Below are 22,573 nucleotides of genomic sequence, written 5' to 3'. Positions count from 1 at the left end.
TGCCGCGGTGAGAGTCATGCGATTCGGGTTCTGGTCCCCACTCGGCCATGGATGGTCCCTGGGTGACTTGGGCCAGTCCCTGTCTCTCAGCCTGACCCACCTCACAGGGCTGTTGTTGCGAGGATAAAATGGAGAGGAGGATGGCCACGCAAGCCACCCCTGGCTTATTTACAAGAGGGTGAAATGTGAGATAGATAAAAACAAATGAAATCCTGGAACGTGATTCTCTGTCCAGGCAGGGTCACGGTCAGGCTCAGCTGGTCCAAGGCCACCAGAGCCTCCCGTGAGGATGCTGGATCCAAGAGCCACCTCCTCCTCCCCGCCCCCAAACTATGCACCTGATCCTTTATAGGGGCAGCTTGACCCCCTCCAGAGTAGGTTGAATGCCACTTCACCAGACAGGTGGAAGGACCACCCACGACCCTTAGCTCTGCCCAGTGTCCTCTACCAAGGCAGTTTGGGTGCCAAGCCCAGGCCTGAAGCCAGGTCACAAGGCACTGAAGCGCCCCTGCCCGCCACCCTCCCCCTGGCAAACTGTATTTGCCTTGCCATTGGCTCCCAGGGTTTTAGTAGGCCTGGAGGAGCAGGCCCCATGTGGAAGGCTGAAAGAACTGGTCATGTTTAGCCTGGAGAAGAGAAGATGGAGGGGAGACATGAGAGCACTCTTCAAATACTTAAAAGGTTGTCACACAGAGGAGGGCCAGGATCTCTTCTCGATCCTCCCAGAGTGCAGGACACGGAATAACGGGCTCAAGTGAAAGGAAGCCAGATTCCAGCTGGACATCAGGAAAAATTTCCTGACTGTTAGAGCAGTACGACAATGGAATCAGTTACTTAGGGAGGTTGTGGGCTCTCCCACACTGGAGGCCTTCAAGAGGCAGCTGGACAACCATCTGTCAGGGATGCTTTAGGGTGGATTCCTGCATTGAGCAGGGGGTTGAACTGGATGACCTTCTAGGCCCCTTCCAACTCTGCTATTCTATGATTCTATAAGGCTGCCCTGGACAATTCTGGTGCAATGACAAAGAACCCTCCAAACTCCGGCCCATCAACACGAAGGCAGGCCCGAGCCAGGACACCGGCCTGCTCACAGCCTCCCTCACGGTGGTGGGATGTGCAGGGTTGCCATTTAAATTATAACAAACCTTTCTAAGCGTATGCAAATTGCCCACCAACCACTGCCCTCTTTCCTGGCGATTCCAAAGTGGCTCCCACATATAAGGATCTAGGGGAGTGCGGGGGAGGTTGGAATGAAAGCTCAGGGTCTTGCAAGTCCCACAGAATCCAAGCACAAGAACACATGGAGAGCCGGAGGCTGGATCAGACCCAGGGCCCATCTAGTCCAACGCTCAGTCCACACCGGGGGCCCAGCCAGCTGTCAGCCAGGGACCAACAAGCAGGACACAGGTGCAACAGCACCCTCTCACCCATGTTCCCCAGCAACGGGTGCACTCAGGCTTACTGCCTCAAATACTGGAGGTAGCACATTGCCAGCAAGACCAATAGCGATGGACAGCCTTCTCCTCCTCCAGGAATTTATCCAACCCCCTTTTAGAGCCATCTAAGTGGGTGGCCATCACTACATCATGTGGTACCGAGTTCCACGGTTTAACTCTGCGCTGCGTGAAGAAGGACTTCCTTTTCTCTTTCCTGAAGCTGCCACCCATCAGCTTCATGGGGCTGGACTGGCAGAGAACCATGAGGTGCAACACGCACAAGGGCCACCCCTGTCCTGGCCGTGTGGAACAAGAACCCATGCATTGGCCTCTCCCACTTGCTCTGCAGACACGGCCCAGCTCCTCCCCATGCTCAGCATCCAGGACGGTCAGCCCTTGGGCTTGATGCCACAGCAGGTGAGCCACACTGAGGACCACAGTGGCCACGTGCCCAGGAAAGGACAGGAGCCCACGAGCCGCTCCCTGCATGGGCCCTCCTGGCCTGGCCATGCAGGTGGGCCGAGACAAGAGCCAGTGCAACTCAACCCCACCTGCTCCATCTGCTGAGGAGAGGCAGGAGGAGGCCCTTTTCTTCCCGCTTCTCCGAAAAGCTGGGGCGAGGGGACCCCCAGGTGCCTCCCCACTGCCACCGCGTGGCCTCTTGGCCTGGAGACACCCCTGAGATCCAGCCCTCGCTTGGAAGGTCCCCAGCAGCTTTGGCCCTGCAGCGTTACCCAGCTGCTGAGGAAGGGGCACCTGCCCGTCACGCCTGAGAGAACACATCCGCCTGAAGGCACCTTGCATGGAGCTGCTGGGGCCCTGGGAGACCCTTGCGCCCGGGCTCCAGCCAGCCTCCATCGGCCTGCAGGCCCGGGGCTCCTGCTCTGCTGTGCCCCACCAGTGTCTGGGGGCAGGGGCTGTCCAGGCCCAACTGTGACCGCCTTCCGCCGTGGAAAAAGCGTTGTGTGGCCGGGGTGGGGAGGAGGGAGCTCTCTGGGCATGCCTTGCAGGGGCTCCATGCTCTCCATGGGAGGAATCTCTCCCCGATGGCGAAGACACCCTGCCTCTCTCCTTCCCCATCTCCAGGCTGGTTTTCACCCCTTTCAAAGCTCTCTTCCCAACGGACTTTTAATAGTCCATGCCCAGGCTCAGTTTGCCCTCAGCGGTTTTGGGGCAGAGCTGAAGTTGCTCCGCCTTCGGCAAGGGGGAGGTGGCTGCTGCCCCTCTGTGGCCGTTCCCCCACGGAGCCTTCTCTCTCACCTGAGCAGGGAACCCAAGACCAGAGGGCCCCTTGGGCCCTCTCCACCCCACCGCCATCTCCTTGCATGAGCACGGTCAGGACGGAGGCAAAGACCACTCTCAGCCACATTCCCTCGGAAGCAGGTTTATGCAACGGCAGGACTTCACGGAGAACTGTACAGCTCGTGACACGGGAAAGAACCGGGCCCTAGAAGTCTGCAGAGGTGGCCGACTGGCTCCAGGAGAATCCGTGGTCCGTGGGAAGCTCCTGCCAAGCCTCCGCTCCACGCTGTTCTTCTCCGACTGCACGAGGCGCAGTGGGTCAGGGGTGATGTGTCGGGCATCCTGGACTCCAGCAGGCTCACTGCAGCCGAGCAAGGAGCCGTCGGCGTGCCAAAGTCACGCCCGGGAGCAGAAGCAATGTGGGACAGAATCAGCTTGCGGCTGGGCTGGGAGGTTGGGGGGGGGGCTGGGGAGAGGGATGGCCACTGCTGCCCACCCACCCAATGGCACCACGACTGCTCTGGCGTTACGACAGAATGAACAAAGCCCCTGGAGGGAAGAGAGACGGCTATCGACGAGCATTAGCCCAAAGTTTTCCCACTTCCTTGGAGGGCCACAGCTGGGGACAGCTCCTGCCCCCCCCCCCCATTGTCCTGCCTAGTGGCTTCCCAGAGACACCTGCTTGGCCACCGGGGGAAACGGGACGTGCTGGAATAGCCCCCCTCCTCGGCTTGCTCCAGCCAGGCTGTGCTTCTGCCCTCGGGGAGGGTCCTGGGCAGCCATTCGGGAGGGGGCAGGAGCCCTCCAGGAACAGCAGCGGGGTGGGGTGGGGCCCATAGCTGCAGGAAGCCCACCCGAGGGCAGCAGCGAAGCTGGACTGGCCTCCTTGTGGGCCCAATATTGCGCTCCTGGCCTGCTCCACGCTCATCAGCCCAGGAAGGGGGCAGCCGCCGGGGCTCCCGGCCAGCTCGGCCGCCACCGTCTTCCTCCACCGGCCCACCTGTGTGCAGCCTTCCATCCTGGCTGGGGCAGGGCCAGCTGTCCTCGCTCTGCGGCCTGTGACCAGCGGAACGCTTCTCCCCAAAGCAACACAAGCGCCCGGGGTGGGGGGTGGGGGGGTGGGGTGGGAGCGCTCCTCATCACAGCCCAAGGCAGCCACGCCCCTGCCGCCGCCGCCGCCGCCGCTCCCCTTTCTCTCCACCAGCGCAGGGCCGGGGACCCAGGAGTTCGGCAGAGGCAAAGGGCAGGAGGCCTGGGCTCCCGAAGCCCCCTCCGGCCCCCGGTTGGGCCTTGGTCCGGGCCCCCGGGGGGTGGGGGGTCGTCCGCAGCCACCCCCGCTCCTACTTGTATGTCCAGCAGGCGGTGGCCCAGCCCTGCCCTTTGCAGAGCTCCTTGTGCTTGAGGAAGCAGCTCTGGACACGGAACTTGCGGCCACAATCCTCGCAGGCGTAGAGGTTGCCGTCGTGGGTCTTCATGTGCTCCGTCAGGTGGTGCTTCAGCTTGAACTTCTTGTTGCAGACGGAGCAGCCGAAGGGGCGCAGGCTGAAGGTCAGCATGATGTGCCGGTCCCGCTTGGGCTTCACCGCGAAGCGCTTCCCGCACAGGCAGCCGAACTTCTTGCCGTCCGGCGCGGACATCAGCTTGACGGGCGCGTGGACCACCTGCCCGTGGACCGCGTGGGCGATGATCTCGTTGCCGTGCAGGTCCACCGGCTTCCAGGAGCTCTCCGGGAAGGCCACCGAGTCCGAGGAGAGCGGCTGGGCCTTCACCGAGAAGCCGCCGCCTGGCGCCCCGGTGGTGGAGGAGGAGGAGGAGGCCCCGCTGGGGAGGATGTAGCTGACCTCGCCCGTCTCCTGGATCTCGGCCTGGCACAGCCCCGGCAGGTCGGCCAGGCCCAGCGGCCGGCCCAGGGACTTGAGGAAGCCCGGCTCCGACAGGCACGAGCCGGAACGGCCACCGCCCAACCCCGAGGCAGCTGCCTCCTCGGAGTCGAAGCGCTCCTGCTTGATGTAGAAGATCTTGGGGGCCTCGTGGGAGGAGGCGAAGCCGGAGCCGGGGGCCCTGGAGCCCTTGGAGCTGCCGGGGGCGTCCTCCTCCTCTCCCTCGTCCAGGACGACCTTCAGCGGCCCGTCGGTGGAGCCGCTGCAGACCTGGGCCTGCCGCTCCTCCTCCTCGTCCTCCTCTTCGTCCTCCTCGTCGTGGGGCACCCGGATTTTCAGGACCTCGTCATCGTCGGGGGCGCCATGCTGCGCGTGGCGGCGGCCTTCCGGCCCGCTGGCCACCTCCCCGTCGTCCCTGGCCCCGAAGTAGTTGCTGCTGCTGGGGGACTGGCTCTCGCTGGCCCGGCTGGACCAGGGCGGCCGGCAGGGGCCCCCCTCCAGCTCCTTGAGGATGCCTGAGCACTGGTCCACCACCTGCCACATCTGCAGGCCGCTGGCCACGAGCAGGTGGCTGGGCAGGGCCTCCAGCAGCAGCTTGAGCCGGCCCGAGTAGATGAGCTGCAGCAGGTTCTCGAAGGCCTCGGGCTCAATGACGCTGGGCAGCACGATGCAGTTGGTGTCGTTCAGCAGCAGCTTGTCATGGAAGTAGGGCGAGGAGGCAGCCAGGACGCTCTTGTGGGCCTGGAAGACCCGGCCCTGGACGTGGATGGAGATGTCGCAGAACTTGCCCTCCTGCCGGTGCTTGTTCAGCGACTCCAGCAGGACGGCCGCGTAGTGGGGGAACTGGATCTGCACGCTGCGCGTCTCGGCCTCCATGGCGCTGGGCCCCCAAACGGAGAGCGGCTGCAGAGCGGGAGAGAAGGGAAGCAGGCAGGGGAGAGAAAGGGAGCGAGTGAGTGTGCCAGCGGAGCGAGGCCTGGGGTGGGGTGCGAGGGGGCCCAGGCTGCCTGCAAAGCACCTCCGGCTACGGACCCCTGCTCCAAATGGGTGTTGCTCTGGCTCCAGGGGGAGGCCAAGGAACTCCGCGCCTGCCCAGAGGCATCCCCTAAACCCGGCCCAGCTGAGGCCCTGTTATCCCCTTGACTGAAATTTATCTCTGGGGACGTAGAGAGGGGCGCAAGGCAAGATACACCCACGGGCAGGACTTCTGTGGGTGACGGGCAGCCCCACACTCCCTGGGGGCCCCATGCGGGCAAAGGGCTCCCCCCTCCCCTAACCTGCGTTTCCCCAGGGCCATGCCCCTGCGAAGGGGAAGGGGAGAGGGGACTGACAGCCCCCCGCCCACCTCCAGGGGTCACGACCCCTCTCAGGAGGGGGGGCTGAAGGTGGGCGCCCCCCACCCTTCCTCGGCCTGGCTCAGCTCCACCCACTCCCGCCCCCAAGCCTCTAAGCAGGCTCGGGCTGAGCCCCTCTTGGGTGCTCCCGTGGCCTCTGCACGCGCTCGGCGAGCCCTTCTTCCCTCCCCCTGGGCACGGTGTGAGGAGGGGCAGCCTGTGGACTGCAACTCCCATCAGCCCCAGCCAGCATGAGCAGCGGTGAGGAATGATGGAAGCTGCTGCCCGCAAAGCCGAGGGTGGGGCGGACCCGTCCCCTCGGGCCAGACGGAGGGAAGGGGAAGCGCTCTGCACATGCTCAGGGGCGCCCAGCCCAGCCTGCCCCTCCCCCTCGGCAGGCGGATGAGTGACGTGTCTCGAGGGGCGGGGCTACTGCTCCTCACCCGGGGGCGGGGGCCTTCCTCCCTCCTCCTCCTCCTCCTCCTCCTCCTCCTCCCGGCGCTGCCTTCCGTCCGAGCGAAGCGGCCGAGCCGGAGCGGAGCGCAGCGACCACCCCCAAGCCACGACACGCCCCGCCCCTCGGTAGCGCCTCGCCCAATCAGGAGCGGGGACGGTGCCTGCTGCGATTGGCGCCGCCTGCCACTGAACTGCCCCCCGCCTCTGCCAATGGGACAGCGCTTCCCCGTGAGGGCTGGCCACTGAGAGGCGGAGAGCGCGTAAGGCCCGCCCTCCTCCGGGCCAACCATGGAGAACGTCACAGCAGCAACGGGGCGGGCGGAGGCAGAGAGAGAGTAAAAGAAGAAGAAACGGATAGCGCCGCTCAGTGTCGGGAGGGTAAAGTTCTGGCGTCCAATCACGCACCGGAATAGAGGCGAAGGAGAGAAAGCCCTGCCTTCCTATTGGCCAGGGATGCGGGGGAGGGGGAAGGAAGGCTGCGCTGTTCTCTCGATTGGTTGGACGGATGCGCTCTATGGGACGGAGGCAGCTATTGGCTGCATGTGATGGGAGAGTTGTTTAGGCAGCAGCCTCGGCTCGTTCTAGTCCTCAAGGAAGATTAAGTGGGGGGGGGAGTTCTCCATCCGTTGCAGACGTCCAATTTAGGGAGAGGGAGGAGTTGGTGGCCAGGTGTCCTCTTTGACAAGAGGCCAGTCCTCTGTTGAAGGGCTGCTAGAGTAGGGTGACCCTATGAAAAGGAGGACAGGGCTCCTGTATCTTTAACAGTTGCATAGGAAAGGGAATTTCAGCAGGGGTCATTTGTGTGCATGCAGCACCTGGTGAAATTCCCTCTTCGTCACAACAGTTAAAGCTGCAGGAGTCCTGCCCTCTTTTAAATCTGGTCACTCTAGAATAGCTCCTGCAGCTTTAACTGTTGTGGTGAAGAGGGAATTTTACCAGGTTCTCCATATATACATATGAAACCTGCTGAAATTCCCTTTCCTATGCAACTGTTAAAGATACAGGAGCCCTGTCCTCCTTTTCATAGGGTCACCCTATGCTAGAGGACAGTCCTCCCTTTTACATCAGTGCTCCTGCTGCCCATCCTCAGCCAGCTTCGCACACAGGTCGCAGCCTTCCACTTTGGGGTAGTCAGAATCAAAGAATAGCAGAGCTGGAAGGGGCCTAAAAGGCCATCTAATGCCTCTAGTGTGGGAGAGCCCACAACCTTGTCGTACTGCTCTAACAGACAGGAAGTTTTTCCTGATGTCCAGCCGGAATCTGGCTTCCTGTAACTTGAGCCCCTTATTCCGTGTCCTGCACTCTGGGAGGATCGAGAAGAGATCCTGGCCCTCCTCTGTGTGACAACCTTTTAAGTATTTGAAGAGTGCTATCATGTCTCCCCTCAATCTTTTCCAGGCTAAACATGCCCAGTTCTTTCAGTCTCTCCCTTCATAGGGCTTTGTTTCCAGACCCCTGATCAACCTGGTTGCCCTCCTCTGAACACGCTCCAGTGAGGTCGCCATTTAAATTACAGCTGTCGTTTCTCATTCTGCCTCTGTACGTGCACATTCCCTCGAAGTGCACCCCCACCCCCAGCCGTGCTCGAGAAGCTTCTGCCATAATAAATGCATTGGAGTCTAGGGTGACCCTATGGAAAAGAAGGACGACTCCTGTATCTTTAAGAGTTGTACAGAAAAGGGAATTTCAGCAGGTGTCGTCGGTATGCACGCAGCACCTGGTGGAATTCCCTCTTCATCACAACTGTTAAAGCTGCAAGAGCCCTGCCCTCTCTCTGTTCCTGGTCACTCTAGTATAACTCCTCCAGGATTTCCAAAAGGCTCTCTCTGCCCATCTCCTTGCAACTAAATGGAGCAATTAAAGGAGCAATACTACTCTTCAAATACTTAAAAGGTTGTCACACAGAGGAGGGCCAGGATCTCTTCTCGATCCTCCCAGAGTGCAGGACACAGAATAACGGGCTCAAGTTAAAGGAAGCCAGATTCCGACTGGACATCAGGAAAAACGTCCTGTTAGAGCAGTACGACAATGGAATCAGCTACCTAGGGAGGTTGTGGGCTCTCCCACACTAGAGGCCTTCAAGAGGCAGCTGGACAACTATCTGTCAGGGATGCTTTAGGGTGGATTCCTGCATTGAGCAGGGGGTTGGGCTCGATGGCCTTGTAGGCCCCTCCCAACTCTGCTATTCTATGATTCTGAGTGATCAGATACAAAGAGACACAACTTCGCCAGGTGCTGCATGCATACAAATGACACTTGCTGAAATAACCTTGTCTATTCAACTGTTAAAGACACAGGAGCCCTGTCCTCTTTTCCAGATGATCCCCCTACATTGGTCTTCAAGGTGCCACAAGGTTCTTCGTTAGTGTTGAAGCCAGTGGGCAGCTTCGCCGTTCTTTAAAACACCCCCACAGAAGAAGATGGGATGTTGCAGGAACGGAAGCCGGGAGGCGCTGGCACCCCTGTCTCAAGCAGGCCTGAGCCGCCTCTCGGTCTGGGCTTGGACCAACGAGCTTGGGCAGAAGCCAAAGCCGTGGCCCAAAAGTGCTTTGTTGTTGTTTTGCCCCGAGGAGTCTTTGGTGCCCTGCTGCTCTTTTCCCCCCAAGGCAATTTCCCAAAGAGTAGAGGAGTAGCGTCCTTTCTGCCCCGGCAGCTTCTCTCTCACTCACGAAAAGCTCCTGAGGGGGAAAGTATGGAAAGAGGGCCGCCTCCTCACAGCCGCCCACCTAAAGGCTGTGCAGAAATAACTGCCCTTGTGTTCAAGCGCTTTGTGCGACCTGTATGTGTCCATAGTCAACCTGAGCAGGCCTGAGGCCTAGTGGCCCCTAGTTGTGGGCTCTCCCACATGAGAGGCCTTCAAGAGGCAGCTATCTGTCAGGGATGCTTCAGGGTGGATTCCTGCAATGAGGAAGGGGTTGGACTCCATGGCCTTGTGGGCCCCTTCCAACTCTACTAATCTTCGATGATTCTATGACTGCTTATTATGGTGACTTCAGCAGCTGTGGTTGCCGTGGTTACGGTGCCTTCCAAAGGGAGGTTTCAGGTTTGTGTGTGGAGTGGGGGGCAGGGAATAGAGAGGAAGTTACCTTTGTTTTGATTGGCCAGCGCGGTCAATAAAGATGATTGGCAACTAGAAGTTCCATAAGGAACGTGATTGGCCAGGAGATTTTAAAAGGTCAGGGAGAAGTCGGTTAAAGTCAGGAGCTTTATTGATTTGTGTGTTCAGGCAGCTGCCTGGCGGCCCACTTTCTCCACGTCATGTACACACAAGCCACGTACCCAGAAGCACATGTACCCAGAAGCCACGTACCCAGAAGCACAAGTACCCAGAAGCCACGTACCCAGAAGCACAAGTACCCAGAAGCCACGTACCCAGAAGCACATGTACCCAGAAGCCACATACCCAGAAGCACATGTACCCAGAAGCCACGTACCCAGAAGCACATGTACACAGTAGCCACGTACTCAGAAGCACATGTACCCAGAAGCCACGTACCCAGAAGCACATGTACCCAGAAGCCACGTACCCAGAAGCACAAGTACCCAGAAGCCACGTACCCAGAAGCACAAGTACCCAGAAGCCACGTACCCAGAAGCACATGTACCCAGAAGCCACATACCCAGAAGCACATGTACCCAGAAGCCACGTACCCAGAAGCACATGTACACAGTAGCCACGTACTCAGAAGCACATGTACCCAGAAGCCACGTACCCAGAAGCACATGTACCCAGAAGCCACGTACCCAGAAGCACAAGTACCCAGAAGCCACGTACCCAGAAGCACAAGTACCCAGAAGCCACGTACCCAGAAGCACATGTACCCAGAAGCCACATACCCAGAAGCACATGTACCCAGAAGCCACGTACCCAGAAGCACATGTACACAGTAGCCACGTACTCAGAAGCACATGTACCCAGAAGCCACGTACCCAGAAGCACATGTACACAGAAGCCACATACCCAGAAGCACATGTACCCAGAAGCCACGTACCCAGAAGCACATGTACACAGAAGCCACATACCCAGAAGCACATGTACCCAGAAGCCACATACCCAGAAGCACATGTACACAGAAGCCACATACCCAGAAGCACATATAAACAGCCACATACCCAGAAGTACATGTACACAGAAGCCACGTACCCAGAAGCACATGTAAACAGCCACATACCCAGAAGTACATGTACACAGAAGCCACGTACCCAGAAGCACATGTAAACAGCCACATACCCAGAAGTACATGTACACAGAAGCCACGTACCCAGAAGCACATACAGTGCCGTATAAAAAAGGGAGCTGCAGTTGAGGGTTGTTGGCTGAAGGGAGCCGAGCCCAGAGCTGGGGGGGGGGGGGGGCAGAGGAACCCGGCATGAGGGAGCTGTTCTTGGGGGGTAGATGAGAACTGGGGTGGGGGGGCTGTGGCAATACTTCAGGCAGGCAGCAGAGCCCAGCACTGGGGGAGGGGGGTGGGGGAGATCCGGTCTGAGACATATGGCCAGGGGGGGACCAAAACAAAGCCGAAGGCAGCAGGAAGAGCTGGAGGCAGAGGAAGGCGGCTATGCGCAGCCTCTTGCCAGCTGTGAGGGGTTGGCTGGGGCAGCATTGAGGGCCATCTTGGTCTGGGGGGGAAGCTATGGAGAGCGTACTTAGTTGGGGGAAAGGGTCTCTTGTTAGGGGACAATAACCAAGGATATTGAAGCATGTTCAAGCATTCCCATTCTGTAATGTGAATGAACAAAAGCTCCCTTTAACAAACGCTAATTGTTTAACAATAGTTCCATTTTGGCCTTTGCGTTGGTGCCCACCTCATGCCTCAATCTCTCATAGAAGGGACATTACAAAGCATTGGTGGCAGCAGTGTCGTAGAGTTCCTTAGTCCCCTGAAATATAAGCCATCGCTAGAAAGGAAGGACCCCTAGGTGGGATTGCCCACTGAAGGCGCAGTTTCCCCATAACAGCCCTGCCGATCAAGCCCCCAAAGCAGCCGGGAGACCCCCACTCACTCCCCCACCCCAGGGGAACTGTGTGCAAATATCTCCCATTATATTGCTGGGCGTATCATTCAGTAACGCGTCACCTCTGCCCCACTGCCTGCAGCAGAGCCTTGAAGCACCACGGCTCCTTCCTTCTTCCTCTTGTTATGCTCCAGCACCCAAAATAGTTCCATTTAAGGCCTGCTTCTTTTATCCGCTGCTTTCATTTTCGGTCCCCATCTGCTGACTCCATCTCGCTGGTTGTTTTTGGGATTGTATTTTCGTCGTTGTTGTGAGTTGCCCTGAGGCTTCTTACAATGAAGGGTAGGAGGAGACGGGGAGGGGAGGGGAGGGGAGTGGGGGGAGCAATTCTACGGTGATGGGGGCAGGCTGTTTTTAGTAGCACTTGTGCAGCGTTTCAGTGGGAAGAAGCACATGCACAACGTAGTCCAAGCACTTCTCTTTCCAGAGAAATCTGGACCATGCTGCAGGCTCTCTATTCAGCTTGATGCGTGTGTGGGAAGCCCCCACCCCCAAAGCCCCACATTGCCTTAGAGCTGCCTCCCCCAACCTGGTTCCTTCCCAATGCTTTGGCCTACAACTCCCATCATCCCCAAAAGAAGCTGTAGGCCGAATGCCACAGGTCCCCCACCCTCTACTTTGGTGGCCAACCGGTTCCCCTGTCGCAGAGCCCAAGCGAGAAGGACACTGAGGAGGGGACGGTGTGAGTCCAACCAAGGGAGCGAAGGGTCACTTGTCAGGCCTTCGAAGAGGGAGCTGCCAGGGGGAGGCCGGGGGGGGGGCTGCTCCTCCCAGGGGCGGTTCTAGCCCCGGGGACAGGGCTTCCTTTGCCCCGCTCAGCCTGCTGCCACCCCAGCTCTGTCTGTATTCCCCTCCTCCCCTCCCCGGTTCCTTCAGCAGTGCCCTGCCCTCTTCATGCGCTCTGCAGTTCCTGCCCGCTGCCAGAGTGCTTCACGGGCCCGTGCCTGTGGCCGCTCCTGGCACAGAAACCCCACTTGACGCTCGGGGCCCAGCAGCCAGTGTTCAAACTTCCCCTGCAGGTGGATGGCAAGTGGCCAAGACCCCCTGGACCTGCAGGCTGGTGGGCAGAGTCCTTTCTGCTGGGACAGAGAGCAGCCCCCACCCCCCACTGCATGACAGGCCGGTGCCCGGTGCTGGTGGCCAGAGGCCCGGCCAGGCCCACCACACACGCTCGGCACTCCGCCCGGACTGCTCAGATCTCGGGGTCTGGCTGGGCTGCCATCCCTCGGCCCCCGCCTGCCGGAGGGAGCATTTCTGGGGCCCTGCTGGAGCCAGCACCCCCCTGAGCAAAACATTTGGGCAGGAGCAGCCCCCCTGCCCCCCCCCCCAGTTTTTTACAGCCGACATGACATAAAAGACCAATTGCTTTTTATTAAACATTTTCTTCTGTTTTCACCACACACTCCAGGAAAAAAAATGAGAAAAAAAATAAATTTGACATAAAATAAACTTGAGAGCTTCAGAGAGAGAGAGAGAGAGAGAGAGAAATTGACTGGGGGAGTCCAAAGTGACGCTCTTGCCTGGACTCCCCTCCCGAAAGTAGGAAATATGTACAGAGGGTTGAGTTCAAGAGAGAGAGAAAAGAGAGAGAGAGAGAGAGAGAGAGCGCTCTTGTTATGTACAGTACAAATCCCGCGGTAATTACACCTGGGGCAGTCCGTGGGGAGCAGGCAGCTGGGGGTGGTGGGGAAGCAGGTGGGTCAAGGGGACTTCACATATGTACAAACTTTTATATTATAATAATAATAATAATTCGTCATCATAATAATAATACGTATAAATATCTACGGTGCCCGCCTGAGTCACCGTCATTGTCCGAGGGCGGGGGGGGGGGGGGGAGGAGAAGAAGAAAAAGAAGGGGGGAATCCTTACAAAAGAAATATGGGTCAGAGAGGGAGGGCAAAATGGCAAGTGGGGGGGGAGAGAGAGCGAGAGAGCGGATGGGGGAGAGGGGGGGGGGAGATGCACCGGAAGAATAGCAAGAAAGAACACCCACAACAACCACTGTGTGCCGACACACTTTCACCCAGCAGCAGCAGCAGCAGCTCAGGAACCAAAGCACGGCGGACGGACGGACGGACGGACGGCGAGCGAGCACCACACGAGTGGGGGGGTGTCAGCCCCCCCTTCCCCTTCACTTCTCTCTGGCAGGAGTGTGGGGGGCAGTGCCTCCCCCCCCGCCCTGAGCACCCTGCAGCTGGGCAGTTCTAAAAATGGCTTCTTTGAGAGAGTTTGACAAGCCCCCCCCCCATGCCCTGGTTTCACCCTGGAAACGTGGGGTGGGGGCTGAGGCTGGGGGGGGGGCAGCTTGAGGACAGGAAGGAAACATAAGAACAAAAGAGCTAACCCCCCCCCCCGGCCTGCCTCCACTGAGGAAAATAGAACTATGTATATATAGAATTAAGAATCCAGAAGAATATTCAGAAAGAAACAGGGTGTGGGGGGGGGGCACTGTACAGAGCAGACAAGCCCTTTGTCAGAGGATGGAGAGCGCAGAATATTGGGGGGGGGGTGAGGAGGAGGAAGGAGGGGAGGGTGAGGGGACCTGGGCTGAGCCCCCTCCAGAATGGGAGGAGGGGGAGGCACCGCCTGGCCTGGCCAGGGCTCAGCTGGGGAGAAGCCTTTGGGAGCCCCCCCTCCACCGCTGCAGATGGGAATGAGCATCAGAGGGGGGTGGGGGTGGTCCGAAGGCCGAGGTAAGGCCAGACAGGGCCTGGGGGGGAGATGAGGGAGCTCCCCCCAACCCTACATGGCAGCTGGCGGCTCGCAAGGGAATCGGGACCAGCCTGCCCCTGGAGGCAAAGCGTCTTTCCCAGCAGCAAAGAGGGTTGGGGGAGGGAAAGAAGGCAGGGAGCCCCCACCCCACCCCACCCCGCTGCCTTGAAAGACGTCATTGCTGCCACTGGGAGGGGGGGCGGCAGAGAAGCCACTCCTGAGAAATCCCTGGGAGGGGGGAGGGGGGAGGGAGGGAGGGAGAGAGAGAGGGAGGGAGGGACGCCCCCCCCCGAACTCTGCTTCGGAGAGCAGGGAAGGTGCTCCACGGGCATGAGAGGGTTAAGATTGTCGTCTGTGTCCTGCTATAAAACACCCTGAAAATGCATCTGGACCCTTCCCCGGCCCCTGCGCGTGGATCGACCGGCCCCCCACCCCACCCGCTGGCTGGGGAGGTGGGGTGAGGCGGGGGGCGGTCGCTAGTGCTCAGACGCGGTGTTGCGAAACTCTCCATTTTCCGTGATCTGGAGTCGCGGGGGCGGAGGCGGTTGCCCGGGTAGGATCCCGTTCCAGGGCTGACCCATAGCGACGCTCAGACGCGGGTTTGCTGCACCCACGGCGGAAAGCTGCCTCTCCTGCAACGGAGACAGAGGGAAAGAGGGAGCGCCACTTATTTATTCATGCTAGGGGGCGCCACCGCCACGCGCAAGGTGCCCCCGCCTCGCCCCCGCCCCTGGGCGCCCCAGCCCCCCCCTCGAGGAGAAGGAGGAGGGAACGGGGCCCGGAGGGAGAAGGGGGGCTTTGCTGCAGGGCCACCGGAAGCCCAAGGACTTCTTCATCAGTCTGAACTCGAACCCGAGCCCAGGGGTTCCCCGTGAGCAAGCCAAACACCTCTAGGCTCTGGTCCCTCTGGGACACAGCAAGGCGTGGTGTTCTCCTTCCCTGGATGGAGGTCGTATCCTGGCCACCCGGCAGGGGTGCTGAAGCCTGCATGCTGCACTGGGCTGGACACGTTGACCGGAGGTGTGGGTGGGTGACCCTTCCCGTTCTGGGATCATATCCTCCCATGCTGGGGATGGTGCAGTGGAGCAAAGAGGGGTTTGCCCTCTCGGGGCCCCGGGAGATTCGTGGACCTTCTGGCTTGCAGCCTGCACTTTGGACCGCCCGGCTTTGGGCTCAAGGGGTCTGGTTGGGAGCTCCTGGCGCTGTGGGTACAGAGCCAGGAAGTGGGTGCTGAGGCCCAGCCCTCCATTCTCTGGGTGTCACTTGGAGCCGGGAAGCACGCCGGAAGCCCCTGAGCAGGACACCACGGGCCACGGCTGGCCTTCCACGGTAGTCTCCCAAGAAGTGGGAGGTTCCTGTAGCCCTTGCGGCTAACAGCCCCCGGGGAAGCCTCTCCTCTGCTCTTTCCCTCGGGCTGATGGCCCTTCGGTAGCCATCCAAGCGGAGGGACATCGCCCAAGTCTCGAGACAGCAATGCCCAAGACGTCAGTAAAATGCCCTGTGACGGAGTGCGCCTGTCCTGAATCTCCCACCACTCAGCTTCCTTCACCAGACGAAGACCCCGCTGGGTCCTCGTCTTAGGAGGGCAGTGGGGGCGGGGGAAGTCTCACTCTCTGCCCCATGGCTCACTTTATAGACCTCCGTCACGCCCCCCTTTGACTTGCGTTTTTCCCAAGGGTTCAGGGCTGACACGAGCCCGGTTTCTCAGTCTGGCTGCCCTTTTCTGCACCTTTTCCAGACCTATGAATCCCTCTCTGAGGTGGGCCTCAGCAGCAGCAGTGGTGTAGGACGTTGGCCTAGGGTTAGCAGCCTGAGAGCCACCCCACTGAATTCAATGGGGCTCACGCCCAGTTTCAGTGGGTCCAGGGCTGCACCAAACAGGCCAAGGCTGGCTGGGGACGACCCCCTTGCGGCGTCGGATCATCCCCCCAAATCGGGCCAGGGTCGCTAGCCGCTTTATTCCGGGGCTTGTTATATCGCCTGAGGCCAGGGAGCTGGCGGAAGCCCGGGCTGCCTTTCTCAGCCGGGGCCTGAGGAGGAGGAGGAGGAGGAGGAGGAGGAGGAGGAGGAGGAGGAGGAGGAGGAGAGCGGGCGTGCCTCCAAATCGCCTCCTGAAGCCTGTGGGAGCCCTCCCACCCACCCGCTGCAACCCTCGGGGCGGGGCCTGCCATGGGATGGGGCCGCCAAAGCCCTCAGCAGTTGGGGGAGGCCCCCAACGCCTCGCCTCCCCACACAGCCCCGCCCCCACTGGCACTAACCTCTGGGTGCCAGCTGTCCACCACACGCCTGGGAGCTCTCAGGCCCCGCTCCTTTCCAGGCAGGGGGCCTGCCCCTGCCCCCCTCATTCCCCGCTCCCCCCACACACATGCACGAGACCTGCCCCTCTCCCACCCCCATGCACATGTCCCCTCTCTGCGGCTGCAGGCAAGCCCCCCCCCCCCCCGGTCCCTCTCCCACACACAAGGGAAGCACAGAAGTGGTACTTGGGTGGAATGCACTGTGGACGGACACGAGACAAGGAGGGAGGGGGGACGGCGATGCGGGACGCGGGGGCCTGGGGTCGTGCTGGGGAGACAGACTGCCGGGGGGGGGCTGGAAATGCCCTCGCCTTGTGCCCCCCTTCACCTCCCTCTGCTCCGTGACACGTCCTGCCTCTGGGCTTCCAGGCCCCACGGAACCCACACGGCTGCTCCAGCTCAGGGCGGAGGGAATGGAGACCGCCCTGCGCCTTCCCGGCCGATCTCTGGGGTGAGGCGGGACGGCAGAGGGCGCCTGAGGACAGAGGATCCCCCCTCCTCCACTTCTGCTACAGGTGCCTACAGCCAAGCCTTTTCCCCTGGCGCCAGAGCAGGAAAGCCCCCCCCCCAACACAGAGGGTGACACCCCCCTATGGACAAGCCCCCGGAGGTTGTGGGGGGAGGCCTCATCTCCGTCAATCAGGGACTGGCAGGCCCACCTCACGTACCAGGCGGGGCAGACATGGGGGGAGGGTGGGGGAGGGGCTACTCTTTACAGGGAGGGGCAGCAGGGGAGGGGGAGGGGCATGTGCAGGACCCACCTGGTCTGCTACCGAACGGCGAGGGTCCCCCCGATCCCTCCATGTGACAAAAGCAGAGTCATACAGAGTTACCTGGTGAACAGCTAGGATGAAACGGAGAAAACAGATGGGTCAGGGCCCCCCGTGTGCGGCAGCGGTTCTCAGGCAGGGAAGGGCAAGGCGGGCGGGGAAGGGGAGCCTTCTGCAGGCAAGGAGGAAGAGGGGGTGTTCCCCCTGTCCCCTGCCCCCCCAGTGCACCAAGACCCACTTCTCGGCAGAGGCCGTGGTGGTGGGTGGTAAACCCAGACAGGTCAGAGGTGGTGCTGGTCAGAAGAAAGCCTGATTTAGGCCCTGGGATCCAGCCCTCTGTTCCAGAAAGGGGTGCGCGCCCCCTGTGAAGGATCAAGCCCACCCCTTAGCCGTGAGACGGGGACCCTACGCTGCGCCTGGAGCTTCAGGCACAGTCCCGCTGGGCGTGCCAGCCGCCACCCTTCCTGTGTCGGTCTGACCAGTCAAGAGCTGGCCTTCCCTGAGTTGTGTCACCGATAGACTACTGCAATGCGCTCTACCTGGGGCTGCCCTTGGAGAGTGTCTGGATGGGGGCAAACTGCAGCAGCTACACTGGCTAACCGGTGCGTGGGGTCAGGCCCACGTTGCCCCTGTCTTGAAAGGCCTGCACCATTTGCCCATTGCCCCTCCGGGCTCAATCCGAGGTACTGGTCTTTGCCTTTAAAGCCCATCTAAGGGCCCGTCCCCCTCCCAGCTCGCTCCGAGCCTGCCGGAGGCCTCCGGTCTGCAGGAGGGGCCCATGGAGGGCAGGCGCAGAAGGGCTTCCCCCCGCCCCCCGCCCCCAACTACGGGACGGGCTCCCTCGAGAAGAACGACTGGCCACCCCCTGATTTGCCTTCAGAGGCATCTTTTAAATCACGCTGTCGTTTCAACGTTTTGCTGCCCTTGTTTTTACGGCCTGACCATACAGGCGCGACAGAAGTGTGATAAGACACGGAGTCGCCAACAAAACCCCTCGCTCCAGGGCCCGGGGCGCTGCTGGTGGAAGGGAGCCTCAGGCGGCTCCTTTTTCAGCTGCCTGACTCCGAGGACACCGGCCGGACCCCACGCCTTGGCCCTCACCCGCCCAGCCAGGGAAGGACACACACACCCCCATGATGTCTGCCCGGAGGGAGACGGCTCCTCTCTGCCCACCCAGCCTTTGGGCAGCCTCCTGCCGCGCGTGTCTGTGTGCTTGTGGGAGGGGGGATGAAACGGCCCCTGGGCTTACCCCTCCCTCTCCACCAAAGCCGTTCCTGGGCGGATGGGAAGCCTCCCGGCCGGAGGACGCTTGCTTCCCGTTCTCATCCTGCACCCGCGGGGCCCTGGGGGGGGGGCACCTCGCCTGCGGCCCTGCGCTCCCTTCGCGGGCCGGGCCTTGCCTTTCCGTGCCAAAGGACCCGCTGCTGAAGCCTGGCCTGGAGGCCTCCAGAGCTCTGGCATGCCGCCTGCACGGCTGCCCACTTGGGACGCAGCGCTCCCTGTGCAGAGAGGCCCAGGGCCTCCCGGACGGCGCTTCGGGCCACGTCACTGCCCCACGGCCTGCCCCAGCCCCCCTGGACCTTCACGCCCCGAGGGCCGCCCCCAGCAGCCGGGAACACACACACACACGCACACACACACACCCGCCTGCCTCCGGCCCCAGGGGACGCCCCCGGCTCCTCTTCCTCCCAGCTCCGTGGGGGGCCCGACTCCCAGGCCCGCCCCCAGGCAGGGAGGACAGGCAGAAGCGCACACAGACAGAAGCAAGCCTGGCGGGCAGGTGGGCGGGCGGGCGGACGGACGGGGTGAGACGCGGACGGGGGTGGGATGGCCATGAAGACACGGAATAGAACAATGACATTGTAATTTCCACCTGAGCGTCGAGCAGCCGCTTCCGCGTTTCGGAGGCGTCGAGGGCGACCGAGTGATCCCTGCGCAGCTCCTCCTCCACCAGCATCAACCTGCAGGGACAGGCTTCACTGGAGTCAATCCGGGCCCCCCCACCCAGCAGGCAGGCGCGGGAGCCGGGGCCGCCAGCAGCTGCGTCCGGGGGAGCTGCTCCCCAGCGCCCCGACCCCTGCACCTCTGCTGGTGGCCCCCCAGGACCCCCGCCTGTCCACCCAAGGCACCACTGGAACAAGCGGGAAACGCGCGCGCGCACACACCCGGGGACTGGGAGGGCCTCAGCCCAGCTGCTGGAGCTGAGAGTCCGTGGAGGGCGGGGGGGGGCCTGGGCTCTGCTGGTGCCAGCTCCCCCTCCCTGGGCCTGGCTGCCTCCCTCCTCCCCCCTCCCAGCCCCCACCCACCCCACCCCTGGGCTCGGACTTGCAGCTCACCTGCCGATGATGCTCTTGATCTGGGAGTCCTTCTCCACCTGCTGCTGCCGGAGCCGCTTCTCGCTCTGCTCCAGCCGCTGCTGGTACTGCTGCAGGATCTTGCCGGTCTGCTCCTCCTGCGTCAGCAGCCGCCGCTCGTACTCCTCCAGCTTCCGGTTGGACATATGCAAGCGCTCCTTGAGCGAGTGGATCTCCTCCTCGTACTCCTTCACCTGCACAGGCAGCACCAGCAGCACCACACAGGCCGGGGCGGGGGGGGGGGCGGAGAGAGATGGAAGACAGGACTCAGCAGGCCCCCAGCCCACAGGGCAGCAGCCGGCAGACCCCAGGCAGACCCCGGCCGGAGGGAGGCCGTCCAGCTGGCCCACCTGCAGCCCCCGAGCCAGGGAGCCCCTCCCGTGCTCCTCAGCCACCCTCGGACGCCCGGCACGCCTGATGCCGGCAGCAGTTCCCAGCTGACCGACAGGCGGGCTGTCAACGCCCCGGCCCAACACAGAGGAAGCCGCGCCGTTACCCGGTCCAGCCGACTCTCATCCATGGATTTGGAGTACTCCTTCAGCTTGTACTCTTCCCGCTCGATGTGTGAACTCTCGATGTCGGCCGAGAGGTGAGGCATGTTGGAGACCCAGGCGACCGTCCGCTCTGAGGCAGGCATGACGGGGTTCAGCGTCGAAGGCGTGTGCGATTGCTGCAGAACGAGGAAGAAGGCAGGGGGTCAGCGAGGCCTCCCACCGCCTCCAAGGGCTCAGCCGGCACAGCGTTTCGCTGGTCTCATGAAACCTTACAAAAACCTTGCAGGATGGGTCCATGGTATTATTTATTATTAGGTGGCTTCACAGTTGGCTACAGAATCAGACCCAAAGAGTGCTTATCAACGGAACCTTCTCAAACTGGGGAGAGGCAACGAGTGGGGTCCCGCAGGGCTCAGTCCTGCGCCCAGGGCTCTTCAACGTTTTTATTAATGATTTGGACAAGGAGGTGCAGGGAACACTTGTCAGATTTACAAATGACACAAAATTGGGTGGAATAGCTAATACCTCAGAAGACAGAAACAAACTTCAAAGGGATCTTGACAGGCTGGAGTGCTGGGTTGAAAACAACAGAATGAAATTGAATAGGGATAAATGCCAAGTTCTACACCTAGGAAATGGAAACCAAAGGCACAGTTACAAGATGGGGGATACTTGGCTCAGCAATACTACAAATGAGAAGGATTTGGAATTCTTGTAGATCGCAAGCTGAATAGGAGCCAACAGTGCGATATGGCTGCAAGAAAGGCAAATGCTATTTTGGGCTGCATTAACAGAAGTATAGCTTCAAAATCGCGTGAGGTACTGGTTCCTCTCTATTCGGCCCTGGTTAGGCCTCATCTAGAGTATTGCGTCCAGTTCTGGGCTCCACAATTCAAGAAGGACGCAGACAAGCTGGAGCGTGTTCAGAGGAGGGCAGCCAGGATGATCAGGGGTCGGGAAACAAAGCCCTATGAAGAGAGACTGAATCAACTGGGCATGTTTAGCCTGGAGAAGAGAAGATTGAGGGGAGACATGACAGCACTCTTCAAATACTTGAAAGGTCACACAGAGGAGGGCCAGGAACGGTTCTCGATCCTCCCAAAGTGCAGGACACGGAATAATGGGCTCAAGTTACAGGAAGCCAGATTCCGGCTGGACATCAGGAAAAACGTCCTGACTGTTAGAGCAGAACGACAATGTAACCAATGGCCTAGGGAGGTCATAGGCACTCCCACAATGGAGGCCTGCAAGAGGCAGTTGGACAGCCATCTGTCAAGGATGCTTTAAGGTGGATTCCTGCACTGAGCAGGGGGTTGGACTTGATGGCCATACAGATCCCTTCCAACTCATAGAATCATAGAATAGCAGAGTTGGAAGGGGCCTACAAGGCCATCGAGTCCAACCCCCTGCTCAATGCAGGAATCCACCCTAAAGCATCCCTGACACATGCTTGTCCAGCTGCCTCTTGAAGGCCTCTAGTATGACAGAGCCCAGAACCTCCCTAGGTAACTGATACCACTGTCGTACTGCTATAACAGTCAGGAAGTTTTTCCTGATGTCCAGCTGGAATCTGGCTTCCTTTAATTTGAGCCCATTATTCCTTGTCCTGCACTCTGGGAGGATCGAGAAGAGATCCTGGCCCTCCTCTGTGTGACAACCTTCTAAGTATTTGAAGAGTGCTCTCATGTCTCCCCTCAATCTTCTCTTCTCCAGGCTAAACATGCCCAGTTCTTTCAGTCTCTCTTCATAGGGCTTTGTTTCTAGACCTCTGATCATCCTGGTTGCCCTCTTCTGAACACGCTCCAGCTTGTCTGCATCCTTCTTGAATTGTGGAGCCTAGAACTGGACGCAATACTCTAGATGAGGCCTAACCAGGGCCGAATAGAGAGGAACCAGGACCTCACGTGATTTGTAAGCTATACTTCTATTAATGCAGCCCAAAATAGCATTGGCCTTTCTTGCAGCCATATCGCAGCTTGCAATCTACATTCAGCTTGCAATTTACAACAATTCCAAGATCCTTCTCGTTTGTAGTATTGCTGAGCCAAGTATCCCCCATCTTGTAACTGCATTTGGTTTCTATTTCCTAGATGTAGAACTTGGCATTTATCCCTATTAAATTTCATTCTGTTGTTTTCAGCCCAGCACTCCAGCCTATCAAGATCACTTTGAAGTTGGTTTCTGTCTTCCAGGGTATTAGCTATCCCAACCAATTTTGTGTCATCTGCAAATTTGATAAGCGTTCCCTGCACCTCCTCGTCCAAATCATTAATAAAAATGTTGAAAAGCACTGGGCCCAGGACTGAGCCCTGCGGTACCCCACTCATTGCCTCTCCCCAGTTTGAGAAGTACTCTTTGAGTCCGATTCTGTAGCCAACTGTGAATCCACCTAATAGTTGTTTCATCTAGCCCACTTTTAGCTAGTTTGTTAATCAGAATGTCATGTGGTACTTTGTCAAAAGCTTTGCTGAAGTCAAGATATATTACGTCCACAGTATTCCCACAGTCCACAAGGGAGGTTACCCAATCAAAAAATGAGATCAAATTAGTCTGATAGGATTTGTTCCTGAGAAATCCAT

At 59.8% G+C, this 22,573-nt stretch overlaps 2 protein-coding genes across 2 annotated transcripts in view; both read right to left on the bottom strand.

Annotated features, from left to right (window-relative positions):
- Positions 1 to 2,804: 2,804 nt before the first annotated feature.
- Positions 2,805 to 6,434, bottom strand: ZBTB9 (zinc finger and BTB domain containing 9). Its single transcript, XM_063122482.1, has 2 exons — positions 6,336 to 6,434; positions 2,805 to 5,461 (listed from the first exon to the last, which is right to left on the bottom strand). The coding sequence occupies exon 2, from the start codon at positions 5,432 to 5,434 to the stop codon at positions 4,019 to 4,021; it is 1,416 nt and encodes a 471-aa protein (XP_062978552.1). The 5' UTR covers positions 5,435 to 5,461; positions 6,336 to 6,434; the 3' UTR covers positions 2,805 to 4,018.
- A 7,973-nt stretch (positions 6,435 to 14,407) lies between these two features.
- The window catches only part of SYNGAP1 (synaptic Ras GTPase activating protein 1), a 44,972-nt gene continuing 36,806 nt past the window's right edge, over positions 14,408 to 22,573 (bottom strand). Inside the window, 4 exon segments of the mRNA XM_063122717.1 lie at positions 14,408 to 14,711; positions 19,020 to 19,107; positions 19,483 to 19,694; positions 19,997 to 20,170. Coding sequence (XP_062978787.1) covers positions 14,556 to 14,711; positions 19,020 to 19,107; positions 19,483 to 19,694; positions 19,997 to 20,170 — 630 coding nt within the window. The 3' untranslated portion in view covers positions 14,408 to 14,555.

This window comes from Elgaria multicarinata, chromosome 3 (genome assembly GCF_023053635.1).
Source record: "Elgaria multicarinata webbii isolate HBS135686 ecotype San Diego chromosome 3, rElgMul1.1.pri, whole genome shotgun sequence".
NCBI classification, from domain to species: Eukaryota; Metazoa; Chordata; class Lepidosauria; order Squamata; family Anguidae; genus Elgaria; species Elgaria multicarinata.
The sequence above is the reverse complement of the archived record's forward strand: the minus strand, read 5'-3'. Positions and strand labels throughout refer to the sequence as shown.